General features: G+C 43.5%; 1 protein-coding gene across 1 annotated transcript in view; it reads left to right on the top strand.

Moving 5' to 3' along the window:
• The window catches only part of gemin5 (gem (nuclear organelle) associated protein 5), a 127742-nt gene that overhangs the window by 100255 nt on the left and 9579 nt on the right, over positions 1–17908 (top strand). Inside the window, exons 15-21 of the mRNA XM_083646813.1 lie at positions 2684–2855; positions 3363–3590; positions 6730–6786; positions 6889–7020; positions 13541–13636; positions 14485–14622; positions 14876–15023. Of these exons, the coding sequence (XP_083502939.1) occupies positions 2684–2855; positions 3363–3590; positions 6730–6786; positions 6889–7020; positions 13541–13636; positions 14485–14622; positions 14876–15023 (971 nt within the window). The remainder of the gene's footprint in view (positions 1–2683; positions 2856–3362; positions 3591–6729; positions 6787–6888; positions 7021–13540; positions 13637–14484; positions 14623–14875; positions 15024–17908) is intronic.

Here is a 17908-nt window from a genome sequence, read left to right as displayed (position 1 = left end):
GTTGTACAACCTTTGCCTGACTAAAGAAGGAATCAATGGTGCTCTGTCCCTCTCCACTGGCGACAGTCTTCGCTTTTCCAAATTCAGTAAACCTGTAGATGAACAACATTGGAAATGAATTAGCAAAACAAGAGTAACATCAATGTTGTCTAATTACACTGGGTCTCAACTAACAGTTTATAATCTACTAAATGAACACATCTCTAGCCTCTCAAACCCAGTGTAATGCTGTTACCCTAGGTCGGACTGTAATGTTAACGCTACGTGGTCCACAATAGCCTGGCTGTAGCCATTCACTGACCTTTCAGGGTGCGTTTTCAGGTGCCTGATAAAGTTACTTGTCGTTGATCCAGCATCCTTGATCGTCATACCACAGGCGTTGCATTTAGCGATTCTTTTGTTGCCCCCTTGTGCAAAGTCTTTATAGCCAAAGCTGATAATAAATAATACACCGGCTGCTGCTGCAAGTGTGCTCGCCCGGCTCGCCGTAGGCAATGATGGCATATTGCTTGGCTAGCTTGCAGCTCTGTAGCCCCGTGCGCGCACGGCTAGATAATGGATCGGCCGGAAGGAGGACATTTCCGTACTTTTTCCCCCTTATTGCTCACGAGTCCCAAACCTCGAGTCCGAGTCAAGTCTCAAGTCTTTTGAGGACGAGTCTCAAGTCAAGTCTCAAGTCTCTGCATGTGCGACTTAAGTGCGACTCGGGTCCGAGTCGCAGACTCGAGTCCCCATCTCTGGAGAGAGGGGACCGACGGAGGGCGGAGGGCCCCTCCACTCGCTCTTTCCCCTCCTGGAGGGAGGGAGCGAGTGAGAGAGACGAGAAAGAGAGAGATATGAAGAGAGTGTGTCACAGCGCAGACAGGAACACACACACACACACACCGAGTGAGAGAGAGAGAGAGAGATAGAAAGAGTGTGTCATGCAGACAGGCACAGTAGCAGCAGCTGAGTGGAGCTGAGCTCGTTATCTGCCTGCAGTAACCTGGCGACACCCGACGCAAAACTCACTGACAACGACTTACTACAGGCAGCTACTGACTAAATGACTGACTAACTATATACTAAAAACTAACTAGTGATTAACCTACCAACTGACCGACCGACTAACTGGCTGACTGATTGACTTTGACAAGCGTACGTACCTGACCTGACTAGCTGTCCTGAAATGCGACTGATTTGACCATGGAATTGACGACAGTGGGAGGGGAGAGGGAGACACGCACACGGGAGCCACTCCCCACTGTGACGTAGCAGGCTCTGCCTTAACAAAATAAAAGCCTGTTATTTTCTTCTCAAAAAGGAAGATGTTTTTCTCCATATTTTTTTTCTATTTTTTTAATCCTGCATTAACTTTTCAAATGGACATAGGGACAAGGTTAAGTATACATTTAGCAAAGGAATTACCCTGCTCCATGCTCTTTAAAGCTCCCCAAAGTATATTTGGACTATGATGTTGAGACGGATAAGAAATATAAGTCCTTAGCCTTAGGCAGAGGTACCGTCTCAGGCATGTACAAAGACCCTGAATCACTCCTCCCAACATCTCAACATTCAGACACAATCACAATGGGAACAAGATTTAGGGGTTTCACTTGCACCTATAGACTGGGAAAGAATCTGGAGGGACCCTGCAGCTGTATCCAAATCAGTCAGACTCAGAGTCATACAACTGAAAATCCTTCATAGAACATATTTTACCCCCTCTAGACTTAGCAGTCTGCCTAGTGGGGCATAGGACTGCACAGGCAAAGTCAAAACAAGATAGGAAAATTTTGGGCCTATCGTGTTTGGCTGCTAAAAGAATGATTTTGCTAAACTGGAAAATACGTAAACCAAATAGTTTTACAATAGAAACATGGTTAATTGAATTCCTAGGTCTTCTTAGTCTGGAACAAATCTCGGATATGAACAGGGATACATACTCATAGCAGGTCTGGAATAAATTGGGAGCATATTTTGAATTGTGTTTCAGTCTAAAATATCAAAATTTAATACAGACCAAGACTGTGCAGCCCTATCTCCTATATATATATATATATATATATATATATATATATATATATATATATATATATATATATTGCCCTCCCCCCACAAACCTCTTGCCTTTGTTTGGTTTTTATCCCTCGTCCATGTCTAAAATATAGGTGCCCACTTTATAGATCAGGGAAAGGAATAATCAATGTACTGTATCCCCCCTCCCCAAATGTTATGTGGTGATGTATGTCATTGTATTGTTCTGTAAGTTGGTATGTAGCGTGGAAATGTAGAGGTTTGTCATGTTTCTTGTTCACCTTTGTTGTTGTATTGTTCGTTTATTGGTTTTGTTTAATATGAAATAAAAAAATGTTAATTACAAATACAAAAAAAGAAAAAAAGACTAGAGCAACCTTTTTGCCTTGTCGCCCCTTAAATAAAACATTGCCTTCACCCCCCCCCCCCCCGCCCCCCCCCCCCCAATTTATCCCTTGACCCCCTGGGTTCCTGAAACCCAGACTGAGACACCCTGCCTGAGGTAACATTACTTAGGCTAGCTTTATTGTTGCTTAAATCACTTATTTTGACCCAGTTTTAAATATTACCTGTTCATCACTCCTTGTTTTAAAACCTTCCTTTGTGATTTACTTAATATGTGAGTCAGTCACAGTGGGGGAACTAGCTGCATGTGTCTGTGGTGCAGGTGTGGGATGCGCTTCAAGAGGCTGCGGTGTGTAACTACCGTGGGCACGCGGGACACCTGCTGAGCGTGGACTGGTCTCCTGTGGACCCAGACCTGGTCTGGACCGGAGGAAGAGACTTCACTGTCCAGGAGTGGAGAGTCTCCCAGCAGGAGTTTACAAAGCCGCCTCAAGGTGATCATCTGCAGGGCTGGAAAGAGTACAGAAACATCCTACTCAAGTACTGTTACTTTGCTGATGTTTTACTTAAGTAGAAGTAAAAGCACTGGTGTGAAAATTGACTGTAAAAGTAAAAAAGTGTCTCATTCAAGAGTAAAAGTTCCTGAGTTCTGTTTTAGAAAAGAGAATGTTGTCAGCTTAAATAAAGCTTAAATAAAGTCAGACTCCTCTTCTCACTGTGAATGGATCCACAGTTTGTCAATCTACCATCCGTTTCTGTCCAGTTTCTGTTGCTGATGGAAAGACTCAAATGTCATGAATGAATATGATTTAAAATGTAACAAAGTAAGTGAAATGCTCATTTTTACCAGTAAAAACGTACTTAAAGTAAAAAATATATATATATATATATATACTGGGGGGGGGGGAGTAAGTACAGAATACTATGTAGAGTGACAGTAGGCACTGGCAGTAGGCACCTAGCACTGTAGGAAACACTGACAGTGTCGTTTTCCCTTTCAGGGAAAAAGACACTGGAGCTGAAGGAGAAGATGAAGGCTAATCCCAAGCCGAAGAAGAAGAACAAGAAGGCAGGGGCAGGAGGAGCACCTTCTCCGAGCGTCAACGGAGAGCGAGGACCAGCCGGAGAGATGGGCGCTCCGGGAGAGACCGGCGCCCCAGGAAACGAGGCATCTGAGGAAGAGCTGGATGAGGAGAGCAGCTCAACAAGTAGTGCCGCACCGTCGACAGGTAACAGAGCAGCATTACCAGGTTTGAGAAACAGCAGAATTGTGTTTCAGTCCTTGAAAGTTTCTGAATTTGAGGGGGGGCCTTGAAGGTTTTTGAAAATAAACATTAATAGCCATGGGTCTTTGAAAGTGCTATATATTTTGTGCAAGAATAGAATTTGAAGTTATTTTCTTTTGTTTTACTTGTAACGGACTCAGGGCTGGACTGGGACCAAAAAAGCTACCTGCCATGTGTCAGACAGGCCCACAATTTCGAATCGGACCAATTTTTCGAGCTCGCGCTCGCATGGGTTGGGGATTTACTTATAAAGCCACATGTTGATAATGATGTTGCAGCATTGAATAAACGTGCCCAGTGAGAACTCAAGGTTTACTTATTAAATAGACATAAGTACAGTACTAAACATAACAACACTGATTGTTTTTTAACGCAAATACAAGTGTATTGATTGTTGTCATGTTGGCGTCCCTCCCTACCACTAGGAATCAGTATTGTTATAGGTGAAACTATAAAACTAAACTAAAACTTAGATACTCAAAACCAAAAAATATAGAGTAGATTACTTTGGACATAATATAGCCACACAAACATTTCCCATATGTCTGATGTATCTTTCCCCATAGTCTGTTACAACTCAACTCATTCCATGCCTGTGTTTGATGGAGCAAGCAAGCAAGTCATTAGAAATGAAATATTGTTTATAAGTTACTCTAATAAGCACAGTTTAGATATTAATCTAAACGTTATAAAAACGTGAAAATCATAACGTTGTTGTTGCCGTTTAACCCACCTGGCTACCATGAATAATGTTACGTTAGCTAGCTCACTCATCGATTACCTAGCAGTGTGCACCAATCCTAAAAGTTGTCATTTTGTTGAAATTAAGTAGTGCTTGGTCGATCATATGTACGCCGAATTTACCAGCAGGCTCTACGAATTTGTGAAGGCCTTTAGGTAGTTTTCTACCAGGTAGGTGCGATTGCCGATATCAAGGAAGGCAGTGTGTTAAATTGCCACATTTTCTAATAGAGTTTGGCGTGTACCGCGTCAAGGCTACAAGCCAGCCCAGAATCCTATCGCTTGGTCAAATTCAAATAGCTGCCACACTTACCTCAAACGAGTGAGACGCAGACGACGACGCCGATGTGAAGTCAGTGATTTTAATCCGTTTAGGTGGACGGTGGTGCCATGATGCAGCGCTACTTTTCAAACACTGTGTTTGAAGTGAGTGACAGACAGTTGCTATGGGCTGGCCCAATTGTATGTGGACCAACGTTGATTGGTTAGAGGGCCACTCCAGAGACCAGAATCATTCATTATTGACGCCTGAATGGGCTAGCCTGACTCCACCAGACGGGGGCGGCATTGTTCCACAAATTCACAAACAGAATGTGAAGCAAACTCATCAATCTGGCAGCGTCAGGTTATGAATGGGCCGCTACCGGACCAATCGAATACATAATACATACTTTTTCACCAACCTGACCGGCCCACTAGCGAGCGGCCCACCGGCCATCGCACCGGTAGCATTACATTGCAGTCCAGCCGTGAATGGACTCGGTTCTCAAAATAGAATCAAGCTCGCGTCTAGGCAAACCAGACCCGCTACAACATCACAACAGAACTGACTGAGCAACAGGTTATCACACAGGGAGTCAATAAATGGGAGTTGGCTTACCTGAAACCCAGGAGTAGGCCTCGGACAGCAGGCTGTGGAGCTCTGACGGTTTCACAGGACAACCCAAGCCTAGGTATGGAAGCTAGCTACAAGCAGCTTCCCTTCAGTAGATTGGGGGGACGCTATTATAAAAGTATATCACATACACAGTCACACCCATACGTGAAAACAAATGAAAGAGCCTAGAGACAGCAGTGACAGAGAATCCGTGGCTTGCTTCATCACTAGCAGAGCGAGGGGGTGCGCACCTGAAATGCCACGTCATATAAACTATCTCTAAGCCACTCCCACTTCCTGTCTAACCCGGTGCTCAGTCAAAAATCACATGACACATTAAACAGGGGATATCTGACACACATCTCGACCTGTGACATACTTAACGTTAGTAAAATAGGCTATGTTCCGCTGTCTGAATGTGTGTCTCCCGCCGTCTGTGCGTTCTTGTTTCACGCACCACCTGCCTCGAGAAAGTACACCAGTCACGTCCGTGCATGAGTTATTGAAGTCGAATGATGCAGGTTAAACAGCGGCAACCAAGCGAAAAAGCTAACGTTAAGCGAACCTTCAGCTAAGCCTGGAAAATGTATACATTCTCAGTGTTGCAACCGTAATTTACCTTCAAGATTCAAGATTCAAGATTTTTATTGTCACTCCATGGTACAAGTACCACGTGTGAAATTCTTGTGCAGTGGACTCCGTTTACGACATAGTACAAATAGGCAACAAGCAATAAGTAATAGGCAATAAGAAATAGGCATCAATAAGCAATAAGACAGCAATAAGGCAATAAGAAATAGGCATCAATAAGCAATAAGACAAGTCGGTGGCTTATACGACAGTGGCATATTCATTGCACATAGGTGCACATGTCATGTGCATACGTTAGACGTGTTCAGACATTCCAAATTCGACGTTTTATACATACATGTGCAAATAGCATGTACCTTATTAAACATACACTTAAATTTACAATTAAACGTTAGGCACCTTATTAAACATACACTTAAATTTACAATTAAACGTTAGGCATCCGTAATAGTAGCAGCTGCAGTACGGTACGGTACGACTACTGCCCTATTTTGTGCATATTAAGGAGTCTCGTGGCCTGCGGGAAGAAACTGTTCCTCAAGCGATTTGTGCGTGTTTTTGGAACCCTGTATCTCCTCCCTGAGGGTAGCAGGGAGAACAGGCTGTTGTGGGGATGGTTTGTGTCTTTGATGATCTTCAGGGACCTCCTGAGGCACCGCTGGTTGTACAGTTCGGGTGGGTGTGAATGGGAAGGGGTGCTGAGGGGGGGGAGGGGAGTTGGTGGGGGGGGGGAGGGGGGATGCGTTGGGTCTTGAAAGGTCCTTGAATTTGATGCTTAAGAATGTGTTGTCAATAACAAATGTGAAGATTTAAGATGAGAATATTGTTGTGAGCTTCTTCTGTCAAGCTAACTATTCTGAAATTTCATTTCAGCCAGTATTGAGATGCTGAGAAAATCCTCTAGTGCCTTAAAGAACAAAGACAAACCAGGTATAAGACTTCAGTTTAATAGGATTTGGAATTATTTTAATTTAGTGCATAATGTCTATATGTCTGAATATCCATCGTGCGTGCATGTGTGTGTCCATCCAGAGTTGCACATGCTGTCAGTGAAGAAGAGGAAGCCTCGCTCCATGCTGCCCCTCAGCACGTCCATGGACCACCGGTCCAAAGAGGAGCTGCTGCAGGACTGCATCACTCTGGCCACAGTCACCAACAGCCAGGGTGAGAGAGCATCAGTTACCATCAGCCTGTATAATTTGTGAACTCTGTTTCACGCTGTACTACCAGCCCAGGACAGAGTCTGGCTCCTCATACTCTCACCCTGGTGGAGTAGGAAAAAAAACCCACCGAAAGTACCAAGCAGGCCTGCCTTATTGCACAATCCAAATCTTCGTCAAAACTTGCCATTTTTGCTAGCTAGCGTTGTTGTTTCACAGTGGCAGAGGCATTTGAGAGCGACACTCAGGGAGTGGAAAGGGATTTCCCTTCGCTCCGACTGAAAGGGTCAGAGCCAATGGCAGAGCTGGCACGGAGCGGAAAGGGATTTCCCTTCCGCTCCGACTGAAATGGTTGGCAACAAATGGCATAGCTTATCCCCGCAGCCTGCTTCCAGTGAGTCAGACTAATTAGGTATTGATGCGGTCGGCCACAATGTGATGACCACGGCTTCCTGAGTCTGTAGCAAAGAATTCTCCTGCTTTTGGACACATTCAAACATGTCTCCCCACAGACTCTGACCCTCTGTGGATTGACAGAGATGGTGCTGAGTGTTGGATCTGTTATCAGGAGGAAACTCACAGACAAGATCAAAAAGGGAATCTGCTTGTAGTGTAGGATGATATTCAGGTTAAGCTTGCCTGCATTTGTACACTCAATCAAAGTCTGGAATCAGTTTAGGAGATCATTTTCTCTGAAGGGCTTTTCCCAGGCTGCCCCAATTAGAAAAATACACTTGTTTATCCCATGAGTGATGGATGAGGCTTTCTATATGTCGTCTAGAAGGGGTGTGGTCTCACTGGCTGATCTCAATATTAACAGCAAATTTGCCTCCTTTAAACAGTTAGTGCATAAGTAGGATATTCCCAGATCACACTTCTATAAGTATTTGCTGCTTGCAGACTTTGTAATCTCAAACTCGGACAGTTATCCATCGTGTCCTCCCACTTCTATGCTAGACTAAATCTTTATCTGTAAATTGGTCAAAGAACGGGCTATAAGCATAATTTACAAGCTACTCAACTCAACTCATACAATTTGATGCCTTTAGAGCTCCTTAAAAATAAATGGGAAATGGATTTAGATGAATCAATCTCAGAAGACACTTGAGGCACAAAATAATAAAGGATATTTTTTCCTCCTCCATATGGCCCCTATCGTTGCATCAGCCTATAAACTGCGGCCAGCGCACCGCAGATCAGTGGGCGTGGACCAGCCCACTCGATATCTTGGTGTCGGCGCTACACGCAGCCTTAAGCATTACAACCACGCGTTTTAAGCGTAAAATTAGTCTGCTCATTGGGGAAGTGCAGTAAACGAATCACAAGCTTGCCTTTTAAGCTCCAATTCCACGGAGCGATCCAGTAAAGCCAGACAAGCCAAGCGCTCTGCTCCCCCCTCCCCTTCATCCCCGTCTATCTGTCTCCATATATAGGCTATTATTCCATATTATTATGCTTCTCAAACCAATCTAACTGCAGTTTAAATACTGCAAGCATGTAAATAGGCTACACTATAGCAAGATCAAAGTGAAAAGAATGTTCTAAACGCATTGGCTAGAAAAAAAATAGCCTACCCCTATGTCATGATGAGATTAGATTGGTGAAAGTTTGTCCAGAATGATATCGTTTTCTCTCCACTGCTGCACAGGTAGCATGATGCACATAAATATAGCCTACATTATGTAAAGTCATTGCAGAAATGTGTTTTTATTGTAAAACTAAATGTGAAGTAGGGCCAATTTATTGGAGCGGACATCACAGTATAGGACATGACAGTAGAACCGCGTTACGCTGTCACTTATCTAAGTCACGTTAAATCTACGACGTATATATATAACCCCAAGATGACATATATGTTTCACATAGGGTTGTGTTTTGATTTCGCAATTTTATTTTGTCCAATATTGAAATGTTCTACAATTGCATGTTGTGGTAACATTACACATTATTTCTATCTATTTATATCTACCTTTCTATCTATTTAGGCTAATTTGGATGCTATTTATTATCTAAATGTATTAGCCCAATGCATGCTGGGAGATTTCACATGTGTGGCTGTGGCTTTGGTAGGGAAGCCAGGCAGTGAACATTTGTTTGGGCAGAATTATCTCGTTTTCTCTCGCCTTTTCTTCTGTAGGTAGGATGATGCAACAGCCTCTGAATGTCACGGGCTCAAAAAAAAACTGTCATGTTGTTATACTACGTACGGTATAACAACTTTTTTTGTGATGAGCAACTTGAGGGAGTGACACAGAGAGAGGGGGGACAGATAGTGAGATGGCAGAGGACAGCTCCGCGCAACCGGTGCACTGAATAGGCCTGGTTTTGAAAAGCGCTAAGCGCTAAATTAACGCCAGGAGGGAAGATATCATTAGGCCGGTATTTAAGGCCGAAACGCCCATTCTGGCCTATTCTGGCACTGCGCCACACCTATTTGGCGTAAAGCGCATTTCGGGGCCTAAAGCCATGTTGCTATCTTCCCGAGGCAGGCGTAAGGCACGTTGTTTTGCGTTTAAGGCCAGTTTTTGCGCCTAAGGCCTGTGGGAGAATAGGGCCCTGTGTCTTCGGCATGGTGTTATTATTGTGCTTGCTGATAGGCAAGCACAATCTTACAATCTCTCATACTTCTTTATTTTTATTTTTTATTTATTCTGTTTTCTTCTGGTCAAAAGTTGTGTTCGCCATTTCTCCTACACTTTTCACACTACATAGACATGTGAGACGTCAAAATGTGCAGCTCATTGAGGAATTGTGCGCATTTGCATTGCTAAGGGTTTCGTTAGATGGTTTTCGCGATATTCGCGATAACGTACCATTTTTTCCCCCATTCACTTGAATGAGGTTTTGAAATCGTTGGCATTAAATTAGCTGTAGCTCAGAAACCGTATGACCTGCCACTACCAAACTTCGTAGGTAGGTTCACACAGTCACCTTTTACTATGTGCTCGAAAATTACATTAGTTGACCAGATGGTGGTGCTATAACAGCCATCCTTACATTTTGGTCCATAACTTTTGAACCGTAAGGGCTACATTCAAAATTATTTTCCCTGGATTCCTTGGGTCATTCCGCATCTGCTGATATAGGCCCCGCCCATTTCCGTCTAACTAGATTTTCCGCCATTTTGAATTTTGTAGAAAAGTGTTTTTTCGCTATTTCTCCTTCAAATTGTGTCCGATCTTCACCAAACCACATCACACAGCTGATAAAAATAAAACTGTGTCATTTCGCCTATAGGGGGCGCTATAGCAGCATTCAGTAGCTGTATGTCACAAACCATAAGAGCGACTGTTCCCAAATTGGGTACATAGGTTCATAGAGTACTCTTCTAATCTGGCCTACAAAATTATACCGATTGACCTCACGGTGGCGCTATAGCTGCCCTCTTTACGTTTTGGTTCATAAGTTTGGAACCGTAGCTTCTACGATCAAAATTATTTCTGCCCTGGTTTCCTTGGCTCCTCCCACTTGTACTCACAAAGGCCCACCCATTTCCCGCCCACAACTACCTAGTACACCCTAGCAACGATCCACGAACGCCCTATACCGATGAGCCGAAAACACCATAGCATCCAGTTAATACACCCTTGCAACGGCCTAAACACGTCCTAGCTACACATTGCCGATTGGGGCTGTATTGATACTGGATGGGAGGGCGGGGTCTAAGGCAGGGGCGTTGCAGGGAGGCGGAGCGTCGCGGCACAGCAAGCACAATTAAATTTGCTTTAGCAAATTTAGCCCGTTCTAGTTCAATTTAAGATTGTACATCGTCTGCACTGGACTAAAGCCAGACTTTCTGAGATCAATGCCGGCAAGCCTGACATAGATCCCACATGTGATTGCTGCAGACAGGCTCTGGCTACTATGGTGCATATGTTTTGGACATGTCCGAAGCTTCTCACATTCTGGCAAACGATCTTTGAGACCTTTTCCAAGATATTTGAGAAAGCTGTAGAGCCGTCTCTATTCATTGCACTGTTTGGTGTGGCACCTTTGGATGTCCATCTTAGTAGCTGAAAAATTAGCATGTTGGCCTTCTGCTTTCTTCTGGCCAGGAGATTGATATTATTTAAATGGAAAGATCCTGTTCCACCAACATATCTGGATCAGGTAGGTCATGTGCCATCTTAAATTGGAGAAAATTAGATACACCATATGACATTTTACACTAGTTGGCAGCCTTTCTTAACCTTTGTTGAAGACATGGAGGCTGACAGCATGACAATGTAACCCTTCCTTATCTCATATCATTGTTATGCCAATAATACACATAGATATATTTATCTGCCAAGCCTGAATCAAGGCTTCATGACTGCTTAGCCTCAATTAAAGATTGGATGTCCAGTAACTTCCTCCATCTCAACCCCTACAAAACAGAAGTCATTCTAATTGGCCCAGATAACTTTGCAAGCACAGTCTACACAGTCCTACCGCTAAGAACCTTGCAGTCATCTTTGATCAGCATCTGAGTTTTGACCATCATGTCACCAAACTAGTCCAGTCCTGCTTCCTTCAATTAAGAAATATTACTAAAATCAGACATATTTTATCTCCTCGAATGCCTAATTCACACCTTCATTTGGTCCAGGTTAGATTATTGTAACTCCCTCTATTCATGCCTCTCAAGCTGCCCTGAACCGTTTACAGCTGGTTCAGAATGCAGCTTCCAGGTTATTAACCAGAACTAGCCGTAGGTCCCACATTACTCCTGTCCTTGCATCTCTCCACTGGCTCCTTGTGAAATATAGAATACATTTCAAGATCCTCCTGTTTACATACAGTATAAGGCCCTGCATGACCTCGCCCCTAGTTACATTTCAGAACTCATTGTTCCTCATTCCACCTCTCGACCACTCCGCTCCTCAAACCTCTGCCTTTTAACTATTCCCCCCTCCAACTATAAGACTAAAGGTGACCGTGCCTTTGCCGTCTTAGCCCCACCCCTCTGGAACCAACTCCCCCAATCTGTTAGATCTGCTGAATCTTTGGGCTATGTTAAACGATCTCTAAAAACCCATCTCTAAGGTGAATATCACCTTATGTAGCCACGCCCATTTGACCTGGTTGTGTGGTCGTTCGACGACTTCCGGCAAAAAAAAAAAGAAAAAAAAATCGCTGGCTGCTCCAATATAATCTAAAGGTGCGTTCACACCGACCTATTAAAGTTTTTCGCTGGCGTCGAGTTTACATACAAAGTCAATGCAAACGAGCGATTGAGCGTATATTCGCCTCGGAGAAAAATCGCTGGGCGTCCGAGCGGCAGAGACAGAGCGATAGGGAGAAAATACGCTCGTCGCTCGAGATGAAATATCCCAACTCGAGCGAAAATACGCTGGCATCAGTCGCTCGCCGCTCAACGCTGATTGGCTGCTGTGTGAGAGCGAGTCAAGGATCCCACTGGCTTGGAACAAACCGCTGGTTTATTGTGTGGCAACAAACCACATTGACAGGCTGACAGCTGACATGAAGTGAAGTCTGTCCTACCGGTATGGAGCTCGCATTAGGAGCACGCTGATAGGCTTTAGCTTGTAAACAATGACGGTGGCTCGTAGTGGACAAATATAATGACATTGCGTAACGTTATATCCCCCACATGTCCGTCATTTCGTGTGCCTGTTGATGAGCGATTTAAACAGAGCGACAGAGCGATTCCAAAGGGTTGACTTGAGCGACAGAAAGAAAATAAATATCTCGGTGTGAACGCACCTTAACTCTGAATTAACTAATAGTTTAGCCAATTGTGTGTAACATACCAAATAAAAGCAAACGGCAATGTCTAAGAATGCAACGCCATGTAACTGGCTCGTTAATTCTCGCATTCCAGCGATTTACGTTAACGTCTGCGGGTCTTATACACGTAAGTGGCTCGAGCTGCGCTCGGAGGAGAAAAACTATCTGAAGCTTTCTTTGTTGGAGTCCAGGTATGTTTTACAAGAAAGTGCTCGTCATTGTCGACGATAACGTTATCTGACCTGGCTAACAGTGGATACTCCGCTTGCTTGCTGTGTACCGGCTCAAAGTAGTAGGCTACGTTCTTTGTTTTACACCCTGCGCTGTCCGCTCCAAAAACAACTCTCTTCTTCATGACGTTCTTTCATATTTGGCGCCGTGACCGCCGAAAGTGTTAATAGGACCCGGAAGAATTTGGCCCACTGTAAGGTCTGAACATAAGGTGAATAGGCAAGCCTTTTTATAAATATATTCTTTTGGTTGTTTTGGTTTGATGCATATTTGCTCTTTATCATGGTACTGTATTATGTTGTATTATATTGTTACTTATGTGTGAAGCACTGTATTTTAAAAGGTGCTATATAAATAAAGCCTTACTGTACTTGCCTTTTTTCCCACGCTGTCCTTTCATTTGATATGTCTGGTATTTGGGGTTGGGAGGTTTGTTTAAAAAAAAAAAAAAAAAAAAATCTGTGATATAATGTGAAACTTTTTAATAAAAGTGGTTGCTGTTAATTCCCCACCTTGCTGTATTTGTGTGTTTATGTGTGTGTCTCTCTCTCTATGGTCTCCAGTGCCCCCAGCAGGCTGCACCCCAGGCCAGGGAGAGCACATCCACCTGGGCCTCTTCTCTGACAGACAGGCCCTCTACCGCATGTTTGAGGCGGAGGGTAGGAACAACTCGGATCTAGCTGCTTTCCCTTCTCCATACATTTTTATTAGTTACACTAACTTAAAGCCCCAATCAGTAAGATTTTTGACATTTTTGACAGTAATATAAGAGCTTTTTAATCACAGGACATGGTAGATTGACTTGTAATAGGGAGACCCTCGTCTTTATTTATCCCACACCGCCCTCCATTGGCCAGCACTGGGACTAAGCAAGTTGTCTGCCACGTCCCGTAGCAAGAAAAAAAAAAAAAAAAACAGGACGCGCGCATGCGCTGTACAGCGGAAGCGCTGTCTGAATGAATACAAGGAAGTAACTCGATTCGGATTTGCTACGAAAATGATGTTTCACGGGACTATGCATTATTATTTCATCACGTGCTGAGTACCCGATGTCACAACATGTACATAGAGCTTTCTGGCGCTGTGTTTTGTTGACTTTGAACGGCGATATCGTTATCGATACTATTGCACGCAGAGGGCGCAGTGGAAAACTTACTGAATGGGGCTTTAAATCCTTTTTTTATATGTATATACAAGTTTCATGTAGTTTGTTTTCCCCCATGCAGTAATGGGTTCCTTTGTGTTACATATCCTCTCTCTCTCTTTCTCTTCATGTCCCCCAACAATTAATTTTCTGTTGCCATCTTTCTTATACTGCCAGTTCACAGTTTCGGAACTTTGATTTGATGTTTTGTTTTTTCTTTTTAATTTTTGTAAATTCAAATCCAGGCAATCTTACAAAGTCTTAAAATGTCTCTCTGAAACCTACACATACCCTGAACATGCACACACTGCGGACACATATTGCATATTATAAAACACTTATTACACATGTTTTGTTGTTCAGAGGAGGGCCATGTGGAGGCCGGGCACTGGGACTCAGTGGTGTACCTGAGGCTGTGGAGTGGAGACCTGCAGGGAGCACTGCAGGTCGCCACAGAGAGAGGAGAGCTGAGCGATCACCTCCTGTCTGTCGCTCCTATGGGTAAATCTCGACACCTCCGTTCACTAAATCAGCCATTTGTGATTGAGTATTCCAAATTCTTTGTATTCGTTATATTGATTTGTAGTTAAGGGGTTTCCTCTATATGGTATTGTGCAATCTCAAATATTGTGATAATGTGTACCAGGAGCTCCACAAGAATCACAATAATATAGTATTGTGATAATATTGTATTGGGAGTTCTCCAGATATTGCAGTAATATTGAAGGTCCTGCCCCCATGTATTTCCCCCCAGCGGGGTTCGAGGTGTGGTGCCGCACGGTGGAGGCCTACGTCAAGCAGCTGTGTCTTGCGGAGCAGTACCTGAAGGCCGCCTCCCACCTGCTGTCTGTCAACAAGCTGTATGAGGCCGTGCAGCTACTGCAGAACCACAAGCTCTACAGGTGGGTCAGACCAGACTCTGTCTGAGCAGTGTATGTTTGAGCACAATCACAGTTTGAGCACAATCACAGTATGTGGTTATGACAGAGTCGAGGTGCTGCCTATAAAAATATCAGTAAAGAAAGCAAAAAAGTTAGGCCCAAACCTCGTATACTCGATACTTACTGTATCATATATATATATATACAGTAATATACCGTAGTATATTTTTAATCTCTTTTTCCCCCCTTCGTTCCTTTTTGCATCCCCATGTTACGAATGTGTTGGTAATGCCATAGACCAGTGGTTCCCAATAGAGGTCGACCGATTAATTAATTGGGGCCAATTATTGGCGGTTTTAATTAATCGGCATCGGCTGCTGCCTGTGCTCAGAAAGGCAGATTTTTTATTATTATTAAAAAATATATTTTTTTTTTTTTTTTGCGGGGGGGTTCCTATCTGGACCAAACGAACATGCAAACTCCACACAAAAAGGCTGGTTATTACAAATTATTTTTTGGGATTGCCTGCTGCAGCTGAACAACTATGCCACCCCTCCCCAGCATTGGTGCAGGCAAAGCACGGCAGCGTGAAACTTCAAAAGGTTCCAATCAGACAAATGACGGTAACACTCACATTCCAGCTTTCAAAGATCAATATACATTTACTGTCCGTAACATTATGATTGCGGGTGAACATCGAGTATAAATTGCCACGCATTGTTTTTAAGGCGGGAGATGAGTTGGCTTCAGCGTTCCACTTGAAGTGAATCACTCTTGCTCTCAGTCAGTCAAACGAGCTTCACAAAGGTGGGGGCTTTTGCCCACACTCAAAACCTGGATGAGCGCCAACTTTCTCAACCTAAATGAGGGTAAAACTGAGATTATTTTATTTGGCAACATTTCCCCGTCCCCTGTTGCCGATGCCCTAGGCCCTCTCGGCCCAAACATGCGCTCCTCCGTCAGGAACCTTGGCGTGACCTTCGATAGTGCTTTTAAATTTGACAAACAGATAAGCTCCGTGGTGAAAACCAGCTTTCTTCAACTGAGACTTTTAGCTAAAACGAAACCTTCTCTCGAATGGACCTGGAGAGGGTGATCCACGCCTTCATCACAAATCGATTAGACTACTGTAACGCACTTTATGTCGGCATTGACCAGTCCCTGCTCCGGCGTCTCCAGATGGTCCAAAATGCAGCTGCCCGTCTTCTCCACTAGCACCAAAAAGCGAGATCATATCACGCCTGTCCTCGCCTCTCTCCACTGGCTCCCCGTCCATCAACGAATTGATTTTAAACGGTTGCTGATTGTTTTTAAAGCACTAAACGGGCTAGCCCCTTCTTATCTTGCCGAGCTCCTGGTCCACCATGCCCCATCCAGAGCCCTTAGGTCCGCTGACCAACTGCTGCTGGAGGTGCCCAGGACAAAATTAAAGTCCAGAGGAGACAGAGCCTTCACAGCTGCTGCCCCTAGGCTCTGGAACAGCCTCCCCTTCAATATCTGATCAGCCCAGAGTCTAGCTTCTTTCAAGTCCCTGCTAAAGACCCACCTCTTCTCCCTGGCTTTTAACTCGAGTTGAGCTGTCCTTTTTTCTGCGCTTTTCGTTTACTCATTTTATTCTTTTTATTCATTTTATTCTTTTTTATTGTCTCTCAACTTTTATCCATCTTTATTACTTGTTTGATTGCACTTTGTACCTGTTTTATGTTTGTGTTTTTACCTGTAAAGCACTTTGATCGGCCTGTGTCGTAAATGTGCTCTATAAATAAAGTTGACTTGACTTGACACTCACACACACACACACACAGGAGGAACGGGGTTAGTAAAAGTGACCGTCTCAGCAACTGCAGTTGGGCTTTTGTAGCCTACGTTGTCCAATTGTAACTTGTTCAACGGAGTCCCCTTCTAAACAGCGACAGCGTGCCGTGGAGCAATCCCTGTGTTGGCTTTCGCTTTCATGTACGCACACTCTCTCTCCCTCTCTCTCTTTCTTTCCCCCTCACTCCCTCCCTCTGTCTCACAAAACTGAAAAAAAATAACTCCTTCCTCCCGACTTCAACATCTCTGTCTCTCTCTTTCTCTCTCTCTGGGCAGTTTGCACCAAAGAGATGAAATTGTTGCGACTGTCAACAGTTCATACAAATGTAAACAAACATACAAAAACATGCTCTGGGACAGTTTGTAAGGTGGTGAAAAAGTTTTGAGCCCTGTACCAAAACTCTCATGCACCCATAAGCCTAACCAGAGATTTTCAGTATACTGGATATGGTGTGTGTCTTGCTTTTGATATCCCACTGTCTCTGGCCTAATAGTTTCCTCAGTCACGATCATCTTTCGTAAACACAACTCCCATCAAATGACAGCAAATCTAATTAAACCAGCTACATTATTATTATTATTATTATTATTATTATTATTATTATTATTATTATTATGCTTAATGTATAAAATACTGCAGTTGAATGAGGTCTCTGACATACATGCTCTCCCTTAAATACCCTACCAGTCACTTCTGAATTATACTGCATAACCCAATGCATTTTTCCTATTTCATTAATAAATACAAATCTAAAGCAGGTTACTGGCTAAGATATCTTATATTATATGTATTTGTTGTATTACATTTTCAATGTGCATAAATGGATAATGGAATTATAGGCTACATGATTTTTTTTACCCAAATACTTTCATTATTAAGAGTAAATTTAAATCGTTGTATTTTATCAAATGCAAAAAAAGAAAAACAAAAAATGTGCATGATATTTCGGCCATCCGCAACCCTGCTCTCTAAATATCGGCATCGGCCATTGAAAAACATTGAAAACCCATATCGGTCGACCTCTAGTTCCCAACGTGGGGTCTGGGGACCACCAGAGGTCCTTGAGGGGGTTCCAGAGGGTCCCCATGAA

This window comes from Poromitra crassiceps (genome assembly GCF_964638095.1).
Source record: "Poromitra crassiceps genome assembly, chromosome: 1".
Classification (NCBI taxonomy): Eukaryota; Metazoa; Chordata; class Actinopteri; order Beryciformes; family Melamphaidae; genus Poromitra; species Poromitra crassiceps.
This window is presented reverse-complemented; position numbering and strand designations above follow the sequence as displayed.